General features: G+C 41.5%; 2 protein-coding genes across 2 annotated transcripts; one reads left to right on the top strand and one right to left on the bottom strand.

Moving 5' to 3' along the window:
* Positions 1–384: 384 nt before the first annotated feature.
* On the top strand, positions 385–979 carry LOC145412408 (endocuticle structural glycoprotein SgAbd-2-like). The gene is made up of 2 exons (XM_080282293.1): positions 385–623; positions 763–979. Exons 1-2 carry the CDS (start codon positions 385–387, stop codon positions 977–979), a joined length of 456 nt encoding a protein of 151 aa, XP_080138419.1.
* Positions 980–3222: 2243 nt separating this feature from the next.
* On the bottom strand, positions 3223–3787 carry LOC145412407 (endocuticle structural glycoprotein SgAbd-2-like). Its single transcript, XM_080282292.1, has 2 exons — positions 3579–3787; positions 3223–3439 (listed from the first exon to the last, which is right to left on the bottom strand). The coding sequence occupies exons 1-2, from the start codon at positions 3785–3787 to the stop codon at positions 3223–3225; spliced, it is 426 nt and encodes a 141-aa protein (XP_080138418.1).
* Positions 3788–27095: the final 23308 nt, after the last annotated feature.

Below are 27095 nucleotides of genomic sequence, written 5' to 3'. Positions count from 1 at the left end.
GTACACACATTCACCATGGGTCAGAACACATCTTACTGACCAAGGGGTCGAGCGTTAGATCACACCCAGGGTCGCTGTTGGCCGCCTGGAAGAAAAATCCCTCTAAATAGAGGACGTCAGCCTGGACCAATCTTTGGAATGTCAGCAATCGGATCCCCAGTGGTTTACTGTGCTAAGTTTCTTAATATCGTTTGTTAGTGTTCAAATATCCCACATACATACCCACATACATACGTGCATAAATACAAGCAAGCTTAACATCAATAACATGTAAGATAAGGAAAACAGTCACTGTACCGGATGGGACAGGCACAGTACATGTCACACACATTTCCCGGGAACACCACAAGTTTCACCTCCTCTGTGAATACTGTGTTTTTATGAATGTACTCGTATGTTCTTTCACAGCTTGTGATGCTAGTGTTGGTGGCCGTGGCTCTGGCTGAAAAGCGTCCTTCTCCAACCTACGGCACTCCATCTTACTCTGACGAGATCGGAATCATCCGTGACGACCGAGTCCACCCTGATGCCCAGGGTTACTACTCCTTCACTGTCGAGACCGAGGACGGTATTCATCGCGAGGAGTCCGGTGGCGAGGGCGGAAGTCAGCAGGGCACTTACAGGTGAGATGAATATAGTCAACTGCATCAACAAAGCTTCGACTACTGTCAACACTGATTAACATTTTTTTTTTTTTTTATAGATATAGCAGTATCCCATTATTCTTTATAAACTAATAACCTCCCACTTTGACCATCTCAGCTACACATCCCCTGACGGCACCCCGATCCACCTGACGTTCGTGGCCAACGAAGGCGGATTCCAGCCCCATGGCGACCACCTGCCCGTGGAGCCCGAGTTCCCCCACCCTATCCCTCAGTTCGTGTTGGATCAGATAGCTAAGGCCGCCGAGGAGGACCGCGGCACCTCTCGGGAGATTCCCTCCGGCCGATACGGTCCTCCCCCTCCATACCAGTAGACTCGTACAACCTTATCCTGAGCTGTATGTGCGTCAGCTCCTAAACCAGTATTCTTTTCTTTCCGAAGGCTGAGCAGGGAGAGCTTCAACGTGGCAACTCATTTGGGCCTTTAAATAGTGCTTAATATTGTATATTTATTGACTGCTGTATTATGTTTAGCAATAAATAATATGTTAAATGACTGTTGTCTGTCTGTACTGATTCTTGTTGACAACAAATTCATGGCATGCTGTTGTGATTCTTGCTATACATGACGAGAGAAGTTGCTGTACGGTTATAACGTTGAAGAGAAGCAAATTTAATCATATGGAGGTGCCCTCAAGAAAGCTGGCAGTGTGGTGTGCTATGGTAGTGAGTAAATAGCTTGATGTGGTGTTGTGTGGTTTTGGGTAGACAGTATGTTGTGGTGTGGAGGGTTATAATGTGGAATGATGTGGAGAATGAGATGGTACGTGGGAACAGGAGTGAAAGCCTGCAGTTGATCAAAGTTATGATCGTGAGGATCGTACTCAATATGGCCACTGACGATGAACATGCGGGATGCAGCATCACACAACAGTTTGTAGTGGGCCGGATCCAGTACTTATGCAGTGGGGGGCGGGGCTGATTCTTAGTTGAATTCCCACAAGTTTGATTTCATACCTGCTCATTGTTAGATTCCTTAAAATGTATTACCAAATACCTCTTTTTCACTACTATAATGCCACTATAGCATACATGTAAGATATATATATATATATATATATACTGTATATATTATATATATATATATATATATATATATATATATATATATATATATATATATATATATAATGTGTGTGTGTGTGTGTGTGTGTGTGTGTGTGTGTGTGTGTGTGTGTGTCTAGGCTGTTTCCCCCAAGGAAAGGGAGGTAGCCGAGACAGAACGACACACTCATTCATGCATTCAAACACATTCATTCGCATCTTAGCCCCAAAGGGGAGAAGGGACAGATCCTCACCGCACCACACTGCACGAGGGTCAACTGCGCAGTGCAATCAGTGACATCCGCAACAGGGCCCGACAACAGAGCTGGTTTACCCCTGCCACATCATAATAGACCCATATATATATATATATATATATATATATATATATATATATATATATATATATATATATATATATATATATATATATATATATATATATATTGTTAATAAACATTGTCTTTTTTTTATTATGAGTAATCATTGGTGTGCCGAAATTACAGTAGGAGGAGCGTACGCCGCCTACACACCCCCAGTCCGTGCCTGTTATTAACAGTGAGCAAAGCAATGTTTACTTTCAGTTTAGTTTGACATTGAGAGGCCCGACCCGACCCGGCCCGACCGCTAAGCAGAAGCTAATAACTTTACTTCTATATGAAGTAGAGCTGAAATTCTTTCTGCATGTGACACATTCATTCAATAAATTTTGTTAACTAAAAACTCACTCATAAATGCGCAAGATCCCCTTGGCATCTCGAGTTTTCCTTGGGAGTGTTCGGCTCTAATCGATGGACGCCTCTGTTACAAAATCAAATTTAAAAAGATTTTCCGTCGTAAGACTGTCTTTTTTTTTTTTTTTTTTTTTTTAGCAATTAAATATCGGAGATTCCGCCTATGATTTTACATTAACGTTTTTACTATATTTTGACGGTGAAATGACTAAGGGGAAACACCCCATTTCTGGCTTTAATAATCTCATCAATAGTATATATATTTTTATTTTTCAGGTAAAATTATAAGGAAATAACGTCCGAGGGAAAGTGAAATAATATGGCGCTCGCTCGCTCGTCACACGCTCACAAAACGCACTCTACTGGTATACAATAATTAGATATACAATAATTCAACAAGTGAATCAGGTTGAGACAAATAAAAACTTCAGCATATTTTACAATATGAAATATGTCAAAGCTTTCAACAAATGCCCGGAGCAACAGCGTTCATTTTATCCGTTTTAATATTATCTGCTTATCACAAATAGTCATTGATTATAATACTGACAGCAAGATGAAACGTAGCTTATCCAAATATCTCAAATGAATGATGCGTTTGCGTTGGTAAGGGAATGTCTGTAACGTATGATTTTAATGGAGTACTGCAGTTATTAGTCACATTTTATTTTACACAACTACAGTAGGCAAATGCAAATAACAAGCAATATAAATTAATCTAATGCCGACCTATTCTAAAACAATTCAGATTTAAAAACTCCAGTAAAAGTTGTACGTGTCTACTGGTATGGAGGGGGAGGACCGTATAGGCCGGAGGGAATCTCCCGAGAGGTGCCGCGGTCCTCCTCGGCGGCCTTAGCTATCTGATCCAACACGAACTGAGGGATAGGGTGGGGGAACTCGGGCTCCACGGGCAGGTGGTCGCCATGGGGCTGGAATCCGCCTTCGTTGGCCACGAACGTCAGGTGGATCGGGGTGCCGTCAGGGGATGTGTAGCTGAGATGGTCAAAGTGGGAGGTTATTAGTTTATAAAGAATAATGGGATACTGCTATATCTATAAAAAAAAAAAAAAATGTTAATCAGTGTTGACAGTAGTCGAAGCTTTGTTGATGCAGTTGACTATATTCATCTCACCTGTAAGTGCCCTGCTGACTTCCGCCCTCGCCACCGGACTCCTCGCGATGAATACCGTCCTCGGTCTCGACAGTGAAGGAGTAGTAACCCTGGGCATCAGGGTGGACTCGGTCGTCACGGATGATTCCGATCTCGTCAGAGTAAGATGGAGTGCCGTAGGTTGGAGAAGGACGCTTTTCAGCCAGAGCCACGGCCACCAACACTAGCATCACAGGCTAAGGAAAGCGAGGAAACTTTTGGTACTTTTCTCAATATTATTTTACTCACTGACGTATTGACAAAATGGTTGTTTTATGGTATAAGGTAAAATATAATAAAATGGATGATGTTATGCTATTTTGGAAGTTGGCAATGGGAGAAATTATCGAAAAATAAGAGAGGAATGGGAAGAACTAAGAGTAAAAACTGTTGATCTTGAGAAGGTGTATGACTGCCGAGTGAATAAGTTATGGTAACGCTGAGGTGGCTGGATGTTGAAGGAGCGAAGGTGGTGGAAGATATGTTTGATGAAAAAACGGCACTGATGTCAACTGGAGGCGAACCGTCTGAGACGGCTGCGGTTAGTATTGGTCTGTGACATGGTAGTGCCCTGAATCCACGTTTGTTTATCCTAGCTATCTAAGGTAGTGAAAAAAGATTCAGTGTAGCCGAAGCATTAAGGATGAACTTATACGCTGTCGATTAAGCAGCAGTAGCCAAAGACTAAAGGGATCTGCATGTGATGTTTCATGGGAGGAATGAGTGATTCAGGAGACATAGAATGCAGAATTATTTAGAGAAGACTTAACTACTAAAAGTTGGTGAGCAGGAAGAGTTACAAACTGGCGTGGAGAGCGAGCTGTTGCGGTAAGTGAAGAGTATTGTTTATTTAGGAAGTGCAGTGACAGCGGATGGTAAGGCAGATGTAGAAATAATGTGAAGAACACATCATGTTGAAGAGTGAAAGAAACAATGGAAAACAGAAAATAAGGAAAAAAAAAATAACAACAGTCATGCGGACATGTGTTAAGCCATCTTGCCTATGTGGCCTAGAAACACTAAATTTAACAGAAGAACACAGAAGAAAGCTGCAAATGATGAAGAACTGCTTGATAAGAAGAAATGAGAGAGACAGTCGTTATAGGAGGATAATGTCGGAGCTGCGGACAAAAGTCTGGGTAAGCAGAAATATAAAGCAGGATATTATAAAGAAAGGACTCAAGCGAACAGGATGGAGGAAGGCAGAATGGCAGAGAGAATGCAAAGATTGGAGGACTAAGACCAAGGGGAAGACCACAGTTAAGGTAAACGGACGGTATAAAGAGGAATGTGAGGAAGGTGGGTTGGGAGGGACGGCTACTAACAAAGAGGTATTGGGGGTAGGATGTAGGAAGAGCGGTGTCCATGGAGGACGAACAAGCTGCGGCGAATCAGCGTCATGCTCTTGACGATGATGATGTTTATGACCTGAAGTTTGGCGTCAAGGATACTGTACTCTTTGAGTGACCATTGATTGTAAATATTTCATATATAATATAATACCTGTAGCATATATGTTTCGCTGAATATTGATTTTAAAATGGCCCTTTCTATAAGACACCTCACAGAAGAACAGACTTACAGACTTCATTTTGAAGATGTTCAAAAGTAAAAGTGCAATCTGTGAAGATGATGCACGTCGACTGATGTTTGGATTTAGCCCTTGCTATATATATACTCATGGTCCAGATATCAGACCACCACACAGAGGTTATGTTCCACTTTAGTATGGGCAGGTTCAAGGCCTACAACTCTTATGTCCGTCGTGGTATGACTAGTTCTTGGCAGTGGCTGCTGCCTCACATGTTAACCTGGCACCCTTTTCTTACTGACAATTCCAGATGTTGTCAGGGTGTCTTCAAGTAATCTATGTCGCACATATGATAGGGATATGCTTTTGTTTCAAATAGATAAGGAGCTTTGATTGGTTTATTAATAAAAAAAGAAAAAAAACTTGTGGTTGGTGATGAAGATTATTATAATCCAAACTTTTTGACAAACAGAGAGGCACTAGAGTTTTAGTAAGGTCAATTTAGACCTATTTTCAGCTAACCAGAACACTTTGGAACTTGTGCCTTATCACTTTTTATCTTCGTTGCAAGACGCTAAATGTCGTACCAGAGCGATAGGTGTTTATGTTCTTGTTATTGCTATTGCTATTATTGCTTGTTTTCTTGCTTGTTGCTAGTGTCTTCCTAAACCTGAACTGATTCAGTCTCAGATGATCTGAATGGATCTCATGGGCATGAAGTGACCTAAAAAGATGACATAACCTGAGGTGCATTCAGTGCCGTACACCAATGTCGGCCTGATTCGAAATATACTCCTAAAAATGATAAATGGATGTCATCTGACCTGGACTAATTTCTGATGAACCAGAGCTGCCCTCAGTAAACCTGATATGACATGACTGAACCCGAACTGACATAACTGTACCTTAATACTGCAGATAGGTGTAAAGCAGGTATGTAATTTGCGATCCCAGGGCCTCAGTGTGTTAAGTAATCAAGACAAAATGATTACAGAATCAATAAGCAATAGCCGTCTCTCTCTCTCTCTCTCTCTCTCTCTCTCTCTCTCTCTCTCTATCTATCTATCTATCTATCTATCTATCTGTCTGTACATGTGTGTGTGTGTGTGTGTGTGAAAAGAATCTGAATACTTAATTATAACCCATTATCATGGTGGCTCATAAGACTCGAGGGCCTCTCTTACATACTATTTTAGTGACATGGTCCAGGAAAGCAAAAGGTAGTGCATGCCTGGTTTAGATAATTCTGAGTGGACCTGACTGACACTGAATGGATGTGAATGGACCTGAACTGATCTGAATGGACAGGAATGAACTGAATTGGCAAAAATGGATGTAAAGGGTCTGAATAGGTCTGAATTTTCCTGACAGAGTATGGTTAGACATAACTGGACCTGAATGGGATAATGGTAGGTGGCGGCACCCAGCATCCAGTCACTCGATAGGTAGAAAATGGTCACATGTTTAGAGAAGAGGTCTACTTTCCGAGCTGACGAGAGTTCGAGCCTGGTTGACGGACAATCTGATCTTATGAATTTCGTTAAAACTCACTTTACCGATCTTCCACAAGACTCACCGATGCATCCTAAAAACACCCACACCGATGTTATCACACCAGCCCTAAATGAGACAGTTCTGGGATGTTTTCTGTATGGGCGGTGAGTATTAGTGCCAAAGTAGTCACATATATAGGCTTGTCACACATGCAGGAACTGCTGAACCTTAGAAAACGGGCTGTTAAACTCATGTCCATACTCAGATAAACTGAGTGACAGACAATGTGGTTCCCTGTACTCCAGAAAACTATTTGCTACAGTGGTGACAGGCATATAACTAATGTGTTTTGACCTCAATCATTGTTTTAGGAGTTTATCCCCGCAGGAAATTAATCCCAAGATGTCATATTTCGTCGTTACTTTCGTTGTTTATGAGGCCAAAGCCGACCCCTTGGTATGGTAAAAGTCTATCCAACTGGAAGTGGTCCATGAGGGTTAGAATCAAAGGCATGGTTGGCATTTATTGCTCAAGCAATGCCAACCAGGGAATTTGAAATGGTCACCCATCCCTTAAATTTCTGAAAAATCAGCCAAACCTTGGACGTCTGCACTTCTGACTGTGAGGTGCAGGAGTGAATAACAGATGAAAGGATGGATGGAACTGAAATAACCGGACTTTGACACAAATGATCGAGATAAGTGCGAATAAACGTGAATAAATCTGAACTAATCTAACTGGAAATGAAGTAACCCAAAGAAACCTAACTGAGCCTGAATGGACCTGCAATGGTTGTAAGGACCTGGATGGCTCTAACTTGATGTAGCTGATCCTTTTCGGTGTGGTGAGGCTAAAGTTGCATAAAGGAATCTACAATGGCTTGAGTGAACTGAATGAGCCTTATTTGTCCCAACTGATCCTGATTTGGACTGTGCTTGAATGTTAAATGGTCCAAAGGGTCCTGAATTGGTATAAATGACCTGAATTAGCTCAACTGAACCTGAACTGCCCTAACTGAACCTATATTTTCCTGACTGAACTTGAACTGACATAATTATACTTGAATTTTCCTAACTGAAAGTGATTTGGCCAAACTGGACCTCTTTGATCTAACTGAACTATTTGGTCTAAAATTACCTAAATTGTCCTAACTGTGCCTGAACTGACCTAACTGGTTCTGATCTGACCTAGCTGGACATGATCTGACATAACTGAACCTGATCTGACCCAACTTGACTTGAATTGCCCTAACTGGATCTGAGCTGACCTAACGACTTGAACTGACCAAATTGTACCTAAACTGACCTCACTGGGCCTGGACTGACCTAACTCGATTAGAAATGACCTAAATGGACCTGGAGTGACCTAGCTGAACTTGAACTGACCTGACTGGACCTGAAGTGACCTAACTGGACCTGAACTGACCGAACTGGACCTGAACTGACCTAGCTGGACCTGAACTGACTTAACCTAAACTGACCTAGCTGGATCTGAACTGACCTGATTGGACATAAACTGACCTAGCTGGACCTGAATAGACCTTAACTGACCTAGCTGGACCTGAACTGACCTGATTGGACCTAAACTGACCTAGCTGGACCTGAACTGACCTGATTGGACCTAAACTGACCTAGCTGGACCTGAACTGACTGAACTGGACCTAAACTGACCTAATGGACCTGAATGGATGCGACTGGACCTGATATGGACTTCAGCGAATCGAAATGGACCTGACTGAACCTGAAGTGGCTGGACAGAGCTGATGTGTCCCTGATGAAGCTGAAATGACTCAACTGGACTTGATCTGATTTCCCAAATCATATGCTAATTTGAGTGGAGTTATTTAGCTTGAGTAGACGTGACTGGAAGAGAAGAGATTTAAATGATCTAAAATCGATCTGAGCAATTGGTGAAAAAGATAACCAGATCTGATGTGAGAGGTGTAAGGCTGAGAGGAAGACCACGAATAGGATTGATGGACAGTGTGAAGATAGCGCTGGATGCGAGAGGGATGTCTGTTAAGCAAGGGAGAGTGGCTGTGCGTGACAGAAATAAATGGAGAGAAATTGTGAATGAATAAGTGATGACGCAGCCCTGAGGAGATGTTCTCCCGCATTTGGTCTGATCAGCTAGTCAGGTCAGGTGCGGGTAAGGGGATGAGTCTGTTACGATGTGGCAGGGGTAAACCAGCTCTGCTGTCGGGCCCTGCTGCGGATGTCACTGATTGCGTTGAGCAGCTGCCCCTTGTGCGGTGTGGTGCGGTGAGGATCTGCCCATTCTCCCCTTTGGGGCTAAGATGCAAATGAATGTGTTTGAATGGATGAGTAAATGGGGAGTGTGTCGCCCTGTCTCGGCTACCTCCCTTTCCTTGGGGGAAGCAGCCTAGGCATATAGATAGATGGAAAACCGATCTGATCCGCCTGGATAAGATGTGAAAAACTCAACTGAATCGGATATGATTTGAAGAGGCCTGGCCCGAACTGACGTGGCTGAGCCTATACTGACCCAACTGGACCAGAATGAATTTGAGTCAGCTTAAATGGACCTGAACTAACTCATTTGGAATGCAAGAAGCCTGAATGGATCTCAGCGAACTTTATTGGGATTGAAATGGCTTAGTTAAACCTATATCGATCTGAAATGAACCAATTAAGCTTGACTGGATGTTACCTGAACTGACTGATCACTGAACTAATTTGCTGATAATTGAGTCCGACAAGAAAATGATATACTCTTTCAACAGCTGTTTTGTCGTATAGTTTTACAGCGTGACGCAGGTATAGCAGGTGGCCAAAGAACGAGTATATTCTGTCTTCTATGGTATCAGTTTTCCCACTGCTGGGTTGTTTAAATGCTGCTCTTAAGCCATTCACTACGGTGATGTTTTATATTACTTACACTACCACCGGAAGATATCACTGATCTTTCGAAACGCCTCTCAAACAGATGAGGGCATAAATAATTTCCAGCAGCCATTTTATTATTAAGGCGCTTTTATAATTCAACTCTTACTATCACCATACAATTCAAGTCAGGTTACGAAAGACCTCCGGCAGTGGAAGGGTTATTATACATGATGGTGAGCAGTGTGTACTTACTAGACATGATATGGGAGTGGCGGGGTGATGTTGGCCAAGCATGCTGAGATGGTGTAACTCTACTTAAGGATGATAGCCCTCAAAATTGTTTTACGCTTATACTCATTAATTTTAACACTGCTGCATAATCTGCTCTGCCTTGCTTTTGCTTGCTCTGCTGTACTCTGCTCTTCTCTGTCCTGCCGAGCCATTCCGTGCCGTGCCGCGCTCCGCTCCTGCCCCATGCTGTTCTACTTTGCTCTACCCTGCCCTGTCCTGCTCTCCTCTTCTTTCACCTGCAGTCGGGGCACAAGGTCTGATTATTGTTGCAGATTTCATGGTCACCGTTATCTTTTATTCACCAACTGACACCATGCGCTCGACACATCGTGAGAAACGTCGTTCTGTATTATTTCTGAGTGGAAATTTTACATCATCTTAAAGCGACATTTATTCTGAATTAAACTGCATACAATGTTAACCCCTTCAACCCATGGACGACATTTTGATAATGTTCTTGCTCTTACCAGAGATCTTATTGATGTTAGAACACTCCAGTAATGAAAAAAGTTAATGAAGGCAACGCCTTGTCTTTCCAGTTCAGAAACAGACTCCTTGAACAGAATCGTCTGGTGACTGAAGGAAAAAAAAAAAAATGGAAAGGGGGTCATCAGCCTAATGATATGATGATATATTTTCAGGACTGCTAATGCTTCAGGATATTTCAGTGGCGGATCTTGATTTTTTTTTTTTTTTGTGGGGGGAGAGAGGGAGATGGGGAACGAAGCAGAAATATCATTTTTCATGCTTGTCCTGTTTTCCACGAGAGATGGAAACTACTGCTGCTGCTAATACTACTACTACTACTACTACTACTACTAATAATAATAATAATAATACTGTTACAACTACATCCACTGCTACTAATACTACAGCTACTAGTATACTCTGCACACTTTATACTTTAACTAGGCGTAAAATTGCCATCTCTTTATCTTGAGTGATGAGCTATGGCAAGTGTTTGTCATGTGACGAGAATCACAGAACAAACAGGCAATGGCTGGGGGGTGCCACTGAACTCACCCTGTACCATAGCCGGTACGAAGCCGAATAGAAACTGTGCCATTACTGCAGTGATTTTAGAACTCTGGATGGCGACCCAGCTTATATCGAGTGGGTTGGCACCACTGAGCTCTGTGCACTACCTCCACTGACTATCCTAACTTTCCTTTGTAGTGCAAAAACACTGTGTACGATACACTAATTATATTTAGGTTTTCTTTTTATCACTAGATGGATCTTCCCTATGGAGGATCTAACTGAGACTGAAAGCTGTAAATGGTTCTCACTGACGTGATTACACCTACCATGATCTGCCTGCCAAGTTACTCACGTCAATAATAAAATTTAAACCTATGACAAAATACCTTGAGCAAGGTGTGTGTGTGTGTGTGTGTGTGTGTGTGTGTGTGTGTGTGTGTGTGTGTGTGTGTAACATACTCTCGCATAGGCCTTTATATGCTGCACAATAATACGAGTACTGTATATGTTTTCTTCTGTATTTGTCTACAGTACTTTTTTTTCTCTCTCGTCTAATCTCGTGTTTCCTTACTGTGTTTGTAACTGTACTCAGTATGGTCATATCTGCATATGTATGCGTCACTATATATCCCTTTGCTCTCATGTGGGATAGGCCAACCCCTAAATTCGCGCTTGGCCTTCAGCGACAACGGTTCCCCGGTGTGTTGGGGCTTGTATGGAATGGTAATCAGAGAATATGAATGTTTTAAAAAATGCAGCATGATAATGGAAAGTAACGAATAGCTTTGTATCATACACATACCACTATATCACCTTGCTGTGCTGTACAGTAGCCAACACCTACCTACTTGGCCTTCGGAGACAACGTTCCCCAGTGTTAGTGCTTGTACTGAGTGGTAAACAAGTTATATTAAAAATCTAATATCATAGTGACAACAAGCATCATTGCTCTGACTTACTGTGTCTGCGATATTTTTTTCACCATACACTCTTTCGATGGTTTATATGCTCATCCCTGCATGGACTGTGTTGGGACTTATAGCGAACCGAGTATATCAAGAACATTTAGAAAAAAAAAAATCATTGTTCATCCTGATGTTTGAGAGGATATTCTCACCCAATTTTTTCTAATATATTTAGCCTTGGATTGCATCTGACTCAAACGTTTTTCATTCAACCGTTTTATGCCACGGGCGAATGCAGCAGCCGTGACAGATTTTGATGCATAAATTGTCTTGTGCAATGTATAGCCTATTATGTATAGGCCTATAATGTAAGCTGGTGTACAGTGCTGGGGATGGAAGTGTTTTCAGAGATGTGGGCAAATATTGTTACAGTATGTTGCGACACCTATGGCGTATTGTGATTCTGTGGATATTGGTGATAGCCTACCGGGTATCGCACACTGAGCTCTATAATATGGAGAAGATAAATCCTCAGCGAGTGTGTAGCTTTGGCCGCCACATTGAAACACCACCACTCGTCGACTCAACAATGGTAATGCAGTTGGATCACTGTACTTAAATTGTTGTTTCTGTTTCGCTGTTGCTTGCATAAGCTAAGCAGAGGGCCATGGCACTATATTTTCCGCATTCATAGGCTGATTTCAAAAGACGTGGGAGTCGGTGGTGTAGATAAACAGCATCAGCGCCGCCCTGGGCCCCTGGCGACTGTTACACAAACTACGTGGTCCTACCCATGAGCAAGCCACTTCATATTATAGAGCTCAGTGGTATCGCATCTGGTAATTGCGAAGTACAACACAAGTAATTGCAGTTCTTCCTCGGAACACTTCTTATTTCAAATGTACGATAGCGGACCTCACCCCTAACGTCAATGGTCTCTGTGAGACATGGCAATCCCTATATCCTCATGTCACTCCAAGGATAGAGACTTGTAGGGTCTCTATCCAATGATTGTCCCTGGGTAGTTCTCACGCCCTAAACAGTTTGTATCGGACACTGAGCTCTGTAGTATGGAGAGGCTTTCTAATGTGTAGCACCGCTTAATTTATATAGCCGTCGCTAATGTAGCGGCAGCCATGTTACACCACGTCTGATGCCCGCGAGTTTTGTAATGAGCTGCTCTGTGGGTTTTTTAAAGCAGCTGATGATTCCGGAAAATATAGTGCCATGGTCCACTGTGCAGCTTACGGATATAAAAATGGGCACAGGAATTCATCGAAGAGAGCTGGCGTTACATTTCAGTAGTGAGAAATATATCTTGTTGCTAGTTATGTAACATTACTGACCCCTGGGGTCGGGCGGAAAGATTCTTCCTCAGTATCCCTGTTTTATACTTATTGGCTAAATGTACCCAATATAATTCTTTGGACTAGGCAGAAAAAAAATCATAATCCACATGTGTTTTTGTATTATAAGCCATGAGTGCATCTTTATTAATAACCACAGCTTAGTGGAAAAAAAACGTATTTGAATTTGAATTTGTGCTCGTGTTCCAATATGGAACACTCGGGGCGGAGATAGCCTCTCCATACTCAAGGTGATATCGGATTCTCGGAAGTTCGGAAGGGCTTCGGGCCAGTGTTTCGGGTGCGTCCCTCTGACCGTCAAGACGAAGAAAAAGAAAGGTAAGTGTGTGTGTGTGTGTGTGTGTGTGTGTGTGTGTGTGTGTGTGTGTTGCAAGATTTTTATATACGAAAGAAAAAGAAACAAATACTAAGGATTAATCAGAGAATGAGACATTCACGTCTGTCAGTTGGTCTGAGTTCAAACATTTGACTTTGCCCCATGACCTTAACCTTCGACCGATTGCACACATAATATTGCTTCATTCTTGCCTAACCCTTGACCCAACCAACTTAGGTCTAAATCGGAGCAGACAGGACCACCTTATTTTGCGTTTTCTTTCTTTTTTTTTTCTTTACCTTAACTCCTTATGGGATTTTCTTTCTTTTTTTTTTCTGAGTGCATTTTCAGATTTCGATTTTTTTTTTCTTTGACATTTAAAATGCGGAGAATATTTACAATCCTTGACGGCTTCGAAGACAGACGGACATCAACTTGGGGTGCGGGAAGACAGACGGACGCCATCTTAGAACGCCATTTTTGAGCGAAATTACCCATATCATTGCCTCTTTATCCAGACCTAACCATAATTTTCGTAACAGTCCAGTCTTATTTATCCTAACCAACCCTAACCTATTTTAAGCCAACCTAGCCAAACTTATCCTAACCTAACCCATTCCTTAAGTAATATCTTTATTTATTATTATTTTTTTTATGGATCCCTTAGAACCGGGAAACGAAATTCTGTACATTTTTACCAAGTCATTGAATAAATTAAAAGTTATTTATTTATTTATTTATTTTTTTAGGTGGTCCTGTGTCTTAAAGATGATCACTTGTTTGTGTTGCCCATGAAATTTGACCCATTGTTTCCTAAATCGAATCCATTCATCATTGCTTGAACCTCATTCATTCCAATAAGTTTCACCCACATCAGATCAAAGCTTTCTGAGTTATAGGGTCTAATATATAGCTGTGGCTGGTTACCTTGACCATGGACAGATTTTTCTCAAAACCAAATTCCTTCATCCTTGCTTTACCCAGAGCCTTCCCACAAAATATGGTTTCAATAAAACTTTAAGTTGATCTTGCCAAGTGACCTTAGTCTTTGACATACTGTTCTCAGGAACATTAAGTAAACCCCTTGGTCGACCTTCAGTGCTTTCACAAATATGTTCCAGGTCATGAAAATTACGGTACATTAGTTATTTTGTCTACACTGAGATACATGTGTCGAACTTTGTTCGGTGATAATGACCATCAACAGATTGTTCTGAAAATGAATGGTTTCGTTTTTGCCTTACCTTCAACCCTTCTGTAATGTTACCAGTTCAATACTATTTAAGTTGACCTTGTTGTGTATTGTTGACCTTTAGCTTCTCCTTGTGACAAATTTTGATTCCTTTAATCCATGCCTTATCCAGTTCCCTTCAGCAGAGTTTGGCCTAAATAGTATTGTATCATTTGTAAAGACTCCAACATGCTTGCATGCATAGGTTGTGGTCACCTTATGGCAGCTCTCCACACTGCTCGATCTCTGGGGGCCTCCCTGTTCAGTCCCTTATCCCTGAGGTCATACTAGGTGACCTCATCCTTCTGCATGCAGTCCAACCCCTGACATCACACCTCTCACTTTCCACACTCAGTTGTTATCTTCCATCCTCTTCACATGCCCAAACTATCTCAGTCTACCGTTCCTCATCACAACACTAATATACTCCAGTCCTCTTGAATCTTCAGTCGTAAACCCAGCCTCCCTGGGCCTCGCATTCAAGGAAGCACTACGCATCCATTTAATCATTATCATTTCTGTAAGTTTGACCTTGTGCATATCCTCTTCCTTTACTGCCCAGATTTCACTACAAGACTCCTAACACATGCTTCATACAAAGATCCCTTAGCATGGAGGGAGAGCCCTCTTAGTGTCAAGAGAGGAAACAGCTTCCTGAACTTCCTCCAATTGCACCTTACTTTAGCCACAGAGCTACAGTAACTCCAGCCCCACCTTCAGCACATAACATGTCATCCAAATAACAAAACTCTTCCACACACTCAGGCAATTCCCCAGCAAGATCAGTCCTTTCATGCCTGACAATCACTACATGCTCTCCCCGACACATTGCACACATGAAACTAGCATTATCTCACTGTCTACCTCTAATACCACTACGTCTCTTATGCACCCAATTACTGTTTCACAAATGCTGCACAGGATGGAGTTACATCCCGCACTCTTGTGGCAAACCATACATGGCCACTCTCCCTCTGCTTTGACAGTGCCACCACCAGCCCTAGATATTATCACTTTTGTTTTATCCTCATTTGCTCTCAGACCCTTGTGCCCCATTTTATTTCTCCACTTCCTAAATCTTTCCTCTTCCTCCCTTTCATTCTCTTGTCAACAGCAAGTCAGCATAAAACATCTCCCATGGGAGTCCATCTCTGAAGTAATGTGGGAGAGCTTCAAGCACCATGACAAACAATAAGGGACTGCAGACTGACCCCCAATACATGCCAACATTCATGAAAAACTCATCACTCAAGTCTTCAGTCACTCTCATCTGGGTGCCAGCACCCACATAAGTAGCCATAGCCAGTCTTAGCAGCCACTCCTTGATGCCAAGTTTTCTCATTGCCCACTTCACCACTTCCCTAGGGACTGTCAAAGGTCTTCTCCAAATGAACAAAAACAAAGTGCAGTACTGCTCCCTTCTCTTTCCTAAATATTTTTCCTGAAGCTGTTGCACATTGAATGTATGTGGCATCAGTGATACCTTTGCCTGGCATAAGCTGAAACTGCATCTCACAAATATTTACTCTTTTCCAAATCATAAAGTTTGGTCTGAAACTAATAAAACAATGCTGCTCTTGCCATATGACCTTAACATTTTTCCTCTTGTTCTGAAAAACAAGAACTTAGCTCCTTGACTGACCCTCATTGCTCCCACAGTGTTTGATCCAAATCACATAATGACTTTTAGTTATTTTGTTCACATGGGTCAAACTTTGATCTTAACATATGACTTTGACCATTGATTGTTCCAGAATAAAATCCCTGGTTCTTACTTTATCCCCAACCCTTCCACCATGTTTGGTCTAAAATGAAAACTGATTATGCTGACCTTGATAGGTATAGCCCTGTGACCTTGACAGTTGGCCAGTTGTTTTCAAAGTCAGTAGGTCAACCCTTGACTGTCTGTCAGCTCTTTCATAAAGTTTTGCTTAAATTAGATAAGAATTGTTTGAGTTATATTTTGCCCCCCCCCCCACACACGCACATTGAGCTAGGTTTGTCAGTGCAAATTGAAACACAAGGAAGGAACCAATAAGCTGAAAGTACACTCAAACCTCGATTTAAAGGACCTCCATTTAAGGGATTTCGGATTTAAGGGACTCCATATTCTGCCTGAGAAATGGACAGGACCATTCAAAAATGATACGTAATGTCTAGATTATACACATTAACATGTTTCTTTATACAGTAGCTGTAAAATAATATTCATAATCTTATAAATAAGTAAGATAAATAAAACCATCATTGCATTTCATTATAAGATTGTCTTTATATGTGATAAAACAATGGACGTTTTCAAGTAAGGGACATAGTCAAGTGAGGGACAAGTTGATTATGTCTTTATATGTAATAAAACAGTGGACATTTTCAAGTAAGGGACATTTTCAAGTTAGGGACAAGTTGATTACCCATTAAGTCCCTTCAGTCGGGGTTTGAGTGTAGAAGGAAAGGTCTATAAAGATGCAATAATGCAAGTGGAAATAATGAACAAAAGTTTCCAATCATTTGTCACTAAAGAGAATGTTTTTCTGGAAGGGGAGGGTGTGACTAGAAATATAATGTTAAAAGATATAAAAGTGGAAGTGCAGGAAATTTATAAATTACTGGACACTTAAGATGATGGGATCTCAAACTGGATACTAAAGGAATGCAGAGAGCAACTGGCGGACAAGATTCACAGTTTAATTGTGCGTTCTCTGGAAGAAGGGAAAGTGCCCCGGGAATGGAAGAGGGCCAATGTGGTACCAGTTTACTAAGCAGGGAAAAAGGAAGAACCCACAAATTATACACTAGTATCCCTGATCAGCAGGGTAGCAAAATTGTGTGAGAGTTTTCTGAAAGATAAATGGATAAAATATCTGGAGGAGATTGGCATTTTGGTAGAAGGTCAGTTTGGGTTCAGAAATAGAAGGTCGTGTGTGTCAAGTTTGTTGAGCTTCTACTCAAGGGCAATTGATGTGCTACAGAAGAGAGATAATTGGGTGGATTGTGTGTACATAGATCTGGAGAAAGTCTTTGACAAGGTACCCCATAAGTGACTTCTGTGGAAATTGAAGCACATAGGAGAACCAAAGGGAAACTTCTTGGAGTGGATGAGAGACTTCATGAGAGATAGGCAGATGAGGTCAGTAATAAAAGAAAAGATGTCAGGGTGGAGGGAAGTAATAAGTAGAGTCCCATAGGGCACAGTGCTGGAACCTGTAATGATCCTGATTTACATAAACAATATGGTGGATGAACAGTTATGTAAGTCTGTTTGCAGATGATGCGGAGATCATGATGAATGTAGAAGTTGAAGATCATAAAATGCTGCAGGAAGACCTGGACGGGATGGTGCTGGGTACGGGAAACGAATATCAATACAAAGAAATGGAAAATATTGGAAACGGGTAAAAGTACCAAGTGGCCATCACTGAATTACTCGATGGGAAAGGAACCGATCACAAAAGCGAGAGAAGAGAAGGACCTGGGAGTGTTCTATCTCTATCTATCTATCTATAGCCCGACGCCCTAATCCCGCAAAGGGTGGCCGCAGACAAAACGCCTCCAAGTCACTCTGTCACCCACCATTTGACTCCCCTCCCCCCAACTCACCCCCCCCTCCCTCATATACCTCTCAACTGGGAGTGTTGGTCGAGGATAATTTGTCACCCAAAAATCACATTAACGAGATTGTCAGAGAGACATATAAGCTCTTGACAAACATAAGGATGGCATTTCATTGCTACATGGATGAGGAGATGATGAAAAAATTTATTGTGGCTATGATCCGCCTCAGATTGGAATACATGGCAGAGGTGTGGCCCCCCCATGAAAAGAAAAATATAAACAAGATCGAGAGAACACAAAGAACCGCAACCAAAATAGTCTCTAACGTAATAGATCTATTGTACAAGGAAAGGCTAGAAAAACTGGTTCTGCCTTCCTAAGAAGAGAGGAGTGATGTGACTGCAGCATTCAGGGCCATGATGGGTGTAGACAAAACAGACAGAGAAGATCTGCTTGTATGGAATGAGGGAGCAACAAGAGGACATGGAAGGAAATTGAAAAAGACAAGTTGCTTGAAGGATATAAAAAAATACAGTTTTCCACATAGATGCATTGACCTGATAAATAGCCTGGACAAAGAGATTGTCCAGTCCAAAAACTTAAATGAGTTTAAAGCTAAGTTTGACCAGTTGAGACATGGAGACGGGACCCCATGAGTGTAGCTTATTGCTTGTATATCACAACTAGGTAAATACACACATACACACACACACACACACACACACACACACACACACACACATTCAGTATCGCAGGCATGGATTTAAAAAATAATAATAATTCCATAAATATATAAAAAAAAAAGTTGAAGAAAGCTGAAATAAAGAATGCCAATATCTAGGACCGCATATCCAGAGATGCTTGGATAGCCTACACCGCAGTTAAAAGACTGAAGATCGTAGGACTTATGGAGCCTGAGAGACTAACTGAGGAAGACAGTTCCAGAGTTCATAAGTCATGTACACTCACTCAAAAAAGTATTTGAAAACAGGTGATTGATGATTTCACATTGAGCGCTGTTGCTGTTCACCTTTTTTCTTAAGGCAACTGTTTCTGAATGGATATTGTACTTGTGTTTCATATGTTCTGCAAAGTTCCATCTTGGTGTGGCTCTAAAAACAGCATACATACAGATTCATGAAATGGTGCTGCAGACTGTTTTCAATTGCTTCATCCACTGTTTCAAAACATTAAGACAAAATTTTTTGATACTTTTGAGAGCAAGTGGGTATGAAGGATTGACAGTACCTGGTAACTCTTGCATCAGACAGGGATGTGTTGTATTGGACATTCCTCATTCACCATGAGGGCCCAAGTGCTGTATACTCAAGTCCTCTTCTTTTCAAATATCTTCCTGTCAGACATGCTGTACAATCCAGGTGTGTCTGTCCTCAGCTATGCAGACAACATTTCCAGTACTTGCCTGGCACCTTCCCTTCAGGGGGGCTAGACACTGCTGCAAGGAGCAGTTCAAGAATTCACTGGCTGGTCCACAACATGGGGATCAGTGCTCTAGGAGTGCTCATTATTTCACACATTGCACAAGCTGCCTTCTTGGCAGTGATCCTTGTAGGCAATGCTCCTCTCCCCCTATGTATAGTAAATGCAGCACACCTTCCATGGTCTCTGCCTTGGCATTCATTAACTAATGTGGCATGGCCACATGGATTATTAAAAGTCCTTCTGCCTCTGGCACATTAACATCCTGAAAAGTGTGGCTGGTGCCAGGTGGGGTGTTATTTGAGACTCTACTACACATCTGTCAAGCCTTTGTCCATATTAAGATCCTACATGGCTCATCAGTGTATGGGTCTACGGTCCAGCCACATCTCTGGAAACTTAACCTCTTATGGAACTCTGCACTTTGCTTGGCCCTAGGGATATTCCATTCCTCTCACATATTGTTCCTCCATGGTGTATCAGGCCTTCTTCCCCTCCAAGCCTGCCACAGGGTTTCTGGCTTGACCCTTTCCTCTCACGTCCCCCTCTACCCCAGTGCTCATCCTATTACCTCTTCTTCCATGGTTTAAGCATCAACTCTCTCTCCCTTTCCTGACTAGCATCTCTCTGGCAATTCTGTGCTGCTTCCTTGAGAGCCCTTTAGGACTTGTCCCTTGCCCTACTTTGTCCCCTCTTCAGTGCTACCTGTCTCTCCTATATTCCACTGGGTAAATTTAGCAGCAGCTATCGTCCCTAGCCTGCCAGGGATTGGATGGCAAAATCAAGATTTCAATGGGAGGGTTGTTGATGAGAGGATAAGGTGTAAGAGAGACTGGGAGTCCATGCACAACACAAAATCTTGTGGAGGGAGGTGGCATTTGACAAAGGAGAGTGCCTGGAAGATGGCAAAGATTGCTGATGCAGGCAGGCCATGCTGATCATATAACCTCCAGGTCTGGCACAGAAACAGATCCTCAAAGAAAGCTGCCAGGTCAGTGGTAGTGGGTGGGACATGGTGTCCATCAATGAAGGCTGGAGAAAAAAAAAAAATAAACTGATACACCTTAATTACCATCATGAAAAAGATTTGAGGAACCCTCTGATTGTCAGCAGGATGCAGGAAAGTGGGGGAAAACATCAACAGCCAAGTCCACTTTGGAAGAAGAGAAGACACTGGAGAGGAACTGATGGGGGGCTGGGGACAGGACCTGGAGTGCATGCAAAGCACAGATATAGAACAGCACATGAGGTGGCAACGAGGAGGGGGAGCAGGGATCAGTGCCTGAAGCATGGACAGGAGAATACTCAAAGTGAGCACTGGAGTAACAGAGGACATGGGAAAGGAGGGTGCTGTTGGAAACCCTGTGGTAGGCTTGAAGAGGGAGGAGGTTTAGATACAGCATAGCGGGACAAAATGTGGGAAGAGTGGAGTGCCTGTAGGGCTAGGTGTAGAGCAGAGCTTTTGCAGAGTGTCAAGCTTTTGGATGTGGAACAAACTGCTGACCCATAAATGGAAGAGCCATGCATTTTTTTTTTTTTTTTTTTTAAATAAATAACTCAGGGCATGGGCTTCACAGCCTGTTCCCCCTACCCAGTAGTCCTCCTACATACCATACAACTCCACATGTCATCACTTCAGTAGTAACACTCACCGTCCATATTGAAAACATGCTAGGGCTGTCTCACACAGGACTGGTGTATTGGTATTAATGGGGCTACTTTAATGACATGTTGGTGGGTTTTCTGGTTGATCAGTAATGTCTACTTTAATGGAATTCAAATCCTGAAAGTGTTCTCTGCCCCAGCTGGGATATGAACCTTGGCCCACCTCACGTGACATAAACAACACATTTCAGGATGTCAAGGCATTGGAGGCAGGAGGACCTCAGATACTCAGTGTTATTGCACCATGTCAGGCAAGGCTCATGAAGATGCAAACCAAGAAATGTGAGTTGTTTACACAGTGGAAGAAGGACACCCCACACACTGATCACCGGCAAGGAAGAGATCTTTTGCAGCATGTGGCATGTAAGTGCACTCTTTGAGGCATGGATAATGAGGCCCCAGTTCCAAGCCCAAGCAGAAAAGTTATGAACAGCTCCCTGTAGAGAAGTCTGGACCTATTGATGGGAAGGTGTTAGACAGTGACACCAGGAGGATATGGCATGTCATATAAAAGAATATTAAATAGATAAGGGGTTAGCACAGACCCCAGGGGTATATTGTGGCAGATGGGAAGTGACCGACCAAAAAAGACAACTTCAGGGGATATTGTGGAGGACTGACCCCCAAGAAAACTATGTAGCCAGGTTAGGATGTAGTCTGTAACTCCCTTGCCAGAGAACTTGACCAAGTTTTGCTCACAGGATGCAGACTCATATTCCCCTGGCAAATCCAGAAAGGCCAACATCAACACATGCTTTGTACTGTACAGTATGCAAGAAGGAGGAGATGTTCCTGCTGAAGAAGGACATCAACAGTCCCCAGCCCAGGCCAAAAGCTACAATACTTGTATGATACTCAGAGAAACCCCTAGGTCTAAGCCTACCAGAGAGGGTGGTGGCTGACTACCTTCTCCAGCAGTTTGCGGACATGAAAGGAGGGCATTAGTTTGGTGAGAAGTAGGCATAATTGGGTCCTTATTATGCTTAAGGTTTGGAGTAAAATACTGTAGGACAAGTGCCACTGTACCAGAAAGATACCAGTAGTTCAGCCCCAGTTTCAGATGTCAGGCAAGACTGAAGTGGGTGGGAGGTGCAGAGCAGAAACTCATTAGGTATGGACTTTGGATGGAGTGCTGAGTGGGAGGGGAAGGGGATGAACAGCATATGTGAACGGAGCTTCGAGACCATCAGGGGACAGTGGAAACCCTTAACAGTAAATGCCTGAACATCTTGAGGCCTGGAATGGACACCAGGACTCTGAAGAAGGCAAAGAAATCAGAGGCAGGAAACTCAGTCTTATCATCCATGGTGAGATGCACCATCATGTCGAAGGGGATTCATATGTGCCTGGCAGCATCCCTACGTTGTCTGAACAAAGCCCAGGTCCTGGAAGTTGAGCTGGAAGATGACAGTGACAAGCAGAATGCCCCCTTCAGAACCTTCAGACTCAGTCAGTATTTTATGTAGAGTTTGTGTACTTTTGCACTCTTTATCCATGTTTATCTGTTTTGAGTATTTTCTTTTCACTTAAATAAATAACACCTGTATTGTTATGCACCCATTTTGATACTTTCTACAACAAGTATATAAGTAGATCATTCAGTCCTGTAAACCAGGCTAGGTGATAATCAAAGTTTTGGAAGCATTGATTTGTCCTGATCCTCGGATTAGCTGTTTGCATTCATGTTTTTATGTATGTGTGTGTGTGTGTGTATATATATATATATATATATATATATATATATATATATATATATATATATATATATGTATATATATATATATATATATATATATATATATATATATATATATATATATATATATATATATATATATATATTTGTATTTACTGTGGTAGGCGGGGGCGCTCACCATCCACTCACTTGATGTAGTGCTGCTGTTGGTTGTCAGCCCTTTCCTCTCCTCCATCCTTCTTTCCTTCCATCCTCTTCTGTCTTCCTTTCCTTCTTTCTTTCCTTGTCCTTCTCCCTACGGGTAACTTTACACTCCCTCTTCTGTCTTTCTTTCCTTCATTCTTTCCACTTCCTTCTGCTTTTGGGTGACTCTACACTGAGTGACTACTCTGGGTGGTAACCATATAACCAAATTTTGGCACCTGGTGGTTTAGTTGGTAATTATTGCGCTCCAGTCGGATTGAGCCAGTGAAGGTTTATATCCAAAGGGTAGTTGGGGTTGATTGCTCATGTAATGCCACTCAGAGATGAGTGGAGCTGGTCACTCTCATATTAAATTTCAAGACCAACTGCCTAGCCCCGGGCTCCTACGTTCCTCATGGGGCAATGTAGGAGCGGTTGATGGATGGATGGATGGATATTTGTATTTACCTGTTTATACTGTTCAGGAATTGAGCTAAGCTTGTACTTATTGTCCTGTCTCCATGTCCACTTTTATTCAGTCTAGTTTTAAACACATGGATGCTTTTTGCTTTTACCACCTTCTTGTCTAAGTCGTTCCAAGTACTTATACAGTACTTCTGTCTGGGGAACTGAACCTTGTAAGATCATTTAGGCATTTGCTCTTCCTTGATTCAAATCCAAGACCTCTTGTTCTTCCATCGTCCAGTACAAAAAAGATTCTGTTGACTTTTTCCAGACCTCTTACATTTCTAAACATCATAATCAAATCTCCTCTTACTCTTCTCTCATGCAGTGTTGGTAACGTCAGTTTTTCCAGTCTCCCCTCAAAGGTGAGTTCCCTTAAGCATGATATCATCCTCGTGGCAATCCGTTGCACCTACCCCAGTTTGTCAATATGCTTTTTCAGATGAGGTGACCGTATCACAGCTGCATATTCTAGTCTTGATCATATTGACATTATCAACTCCTTCAGCATTTCCTCATTCATATACTGTAATTAGAAGCCACTCTCATGTTGGTTAGTAAGTCATATGTGCTTCTAGTGATTATGTTTATATGCTTTTCTGGTGAAAGGTCATTTTGTAAAATCACTCCCAAATCCTTCTCTTCTTCTTTTTTTTTTTTTTTTCCTTCTCACTGCCCATTTTATATATCCAGTTTGGCCTTTTTTCTCTCGCTCCTATTTGTAACTCATGACACTTCTTGGCATTGAATTCCATTTCTCAAGTCTGGCTCTAGTTGTGGAGCATGTTCAAGTCCTCTTGCAGCTCCTTACAACCATCAATACATTTAATATGTTTCATAATTTTAGCATCATCTGTGAAGATACTCTTGTAACTATTTAAACCTTCTGACAAATCATTTATATATATCAGAAACATTATTGGAGTCAAGACAGAGTCCTGGAACACTCCACTAGTTGCATCTTTCCATTGTGAAACCTTGTCTCTTATGACTGTTGTCATCTGCCTTCCTACCAGCTAATCCTTCCATCCACTGTAATAGTTTCCCATGCACTCCTCCAATGGTCTTCAACTTCAACAGCAATCTCTTATAGGGGACCCTGTTAAATGCTTTCCTGAGGTCTAGGTAGACAATCTGCCCACCCCTCTCTTCTTCTTGTATGACATCCATCACCCTACTATAGAAACATAGTAAATTGGTAACACATAATTTTCCTTCCCTGTAACCTAATTGTCTTGGTGTTATCACTTTATTTTCTTCAAAATACCTAATCCATCTTTTTCTGATAATTTTCCCACAAATTTTACTAACAATATTTGTACCGTAAGTGATACAGATCTGTTGTTGAGTGGATCTTCCCCATCTAATCCCTTGAAGACTGGCACAATATTTGCTCTTTTCCAGTCTTTTGGTACCTGCCCATTTTCCAGAGAGCTCTGTATGATGACATAAACAGGCAACACTAATTGATCAGCACATTCTTTCAGGATCCATCCAGCCACATTATCCAGTCCCATTGCTTTCCTGACCTCCAAGTTCCTCATTATCTGCAGCACCTCATTCTTGTCAACTGTAATTTCCGCCATTCTCGTCGCCTGAGTTTCCATTTCAGGTTCATTAAATTCCAATTCCAGTACATAAACTGGCTGCATCTTGTTCATTATTTCACACAAATCTTCATCTCTTTCATAAGTTTCATCTCCATCTCTCAGTCGTTCCATACTATCCATAACGTTCACTTTACCATTTACAAACCTATAAAATAGGTTCTGTTTTGCATTTAGTTACAGTATCATATTCATACTTCCTGTCTCCATGTCTTAACCTATTCATTTCGAAACCTTCTTGTATTCCTCTCATGTCCATTCACTGTACCTTCTTCTCACTTTATTCCATGCTCTGTTTCTTGCCCCAAGTGCCTTTCTGCACCTATTGTTGAACATATTTTCTTCTTTTCCATTGCTGTGGAGAATTTTGGGACATTAACTAATTCCTGTTTTGTACACTTCCATTAGTAACTAATACATCTTACTGACATTTTTGACTGCATCCATTTCACCCTAGTCTATATTTTGGAAATAATTCCTGAGGGAAGCAAAATCTGCTTTTCCATAATTATATCTATTTTCTCAGTGTTTTTCATCTTTTTCACCTCCCCATATTCCCATTGCTTCCATCTCAATAACAAGATGATCACTTTCACCTAGGGGCCATTGATAGGTTATATTCTTCGCATCATTTTGCTTCTTTGTGAATACCAGGTTCAGCCTTGATGGTTTTTCATCTCCTCTAATTCTTGTATTTTCTTTAATTAAATAACATATTTTCCATCACCATTTCCATCAGTTTATTGCCCCACGATTCCTCAATGCTCCCAGCATCCATATCTTCCAGTCAACTTCTCCACAATTACAGTCTCCCTTGATTATTATTCTATTCCTTCGTTCAGTTGACATCTTTGTCTGTACAATGGATTCTCATTCATAACCTTTTTTCCATGTCCTTGTTTGAGGGGGCATATACTGTAGAATACTATTACATCCATTTTGTCTCTCTAATGGTCTTCTATTTTCATCCCCCAAATTTCTGCCAGGGTGTTTTCAAGTTCTGTCCATTTTGTTTTTAAATCCACCTGAGTTAAAATCATTACTTCTCCCCCAAAATTCTCTTCTCTATCCTTCCTTCACACATTATATTCCTTCTATCCAAATAATGTAGTATTGGCATCCTGGAGCAATTTGGTCTCTACCAAGCAAATAATTTTTGGTTTCTTTTCCTTTACACTATATAATCTCCTAGTTCCCCTCTCTTAGATATTAGTCCATCCACATTACTATGCATGACCTTTGTGTGTGTGTGTGTGTGTGTGTGTGTGTTTTCATTTACTTTTCACATTAAAAAAAAAATATATATGCAGATTTGCTTTATGTTTTATTGTCTTATTTTTGGTTAGAAAAAGTCTCTTTATAGACAAGGCATTTAATACCTGTAATTACAGTCAACACAGGAGAACAAAGAAAGCTGTGGTGGCAGCCAGTCGATACATGCAGTACGAACATCATATGCAAGCTGAAGGGTTGGGTTCAAGGCATAGGAAAACACTTGCTCCAAATAAATAAAAGGCAAAAGCTCATAAAAGTATCAGATAAAGATAACCAGTCATTCCCACACTTATGGTATTTCATGAATTATGTGTTCCAGATTTGAATACAGTATATAAACAAAAATGAGATTAGTCTGCCATGACAGTTCTATGTTCATTACCCTACATCTGAATCTTTTGCTTGGCTAACATCAGTGGGACATCACCACAGTTGATTTAGTCATTTCTGTTGTATTTGGCAGTTGACTTAAGAAAACCATGCAATATATATAAAATAATGGCACATCTCTGAGTGTCTCTTAAGCAGTGCAGTTTGACCAGCCTTTTATGCCAAAATGAAAGGTATCCATAAATGTAGTCTAAAACAATGCAGTGTTTATACCTTATGCAGTGGTTTATGTTATTCATTATTGTGTACTTGAGTCCTTATCTC

Source organism: Coenobita brevimanus, chromosome 93, assembly GCF_032717465.1.
Source record: "Coenobita brevimanus isolate Jiangsu-jjx chromosome 93, ASM3271746v2, whole genome shotgun sequence".
In the NCBI taxonomy this organism is placed as follows: Eukaryota; Metazoa; Arthropoda; class Malacostraca; order Decapoda; family Coenobitidae; genus Coenobita; species Coenobita brevimanus.
The sequence above is the reverse complement of the archived record's forward strand: the minus strand, read 5'-3'. Positions and strand labels throughout refer to the sequence as shown.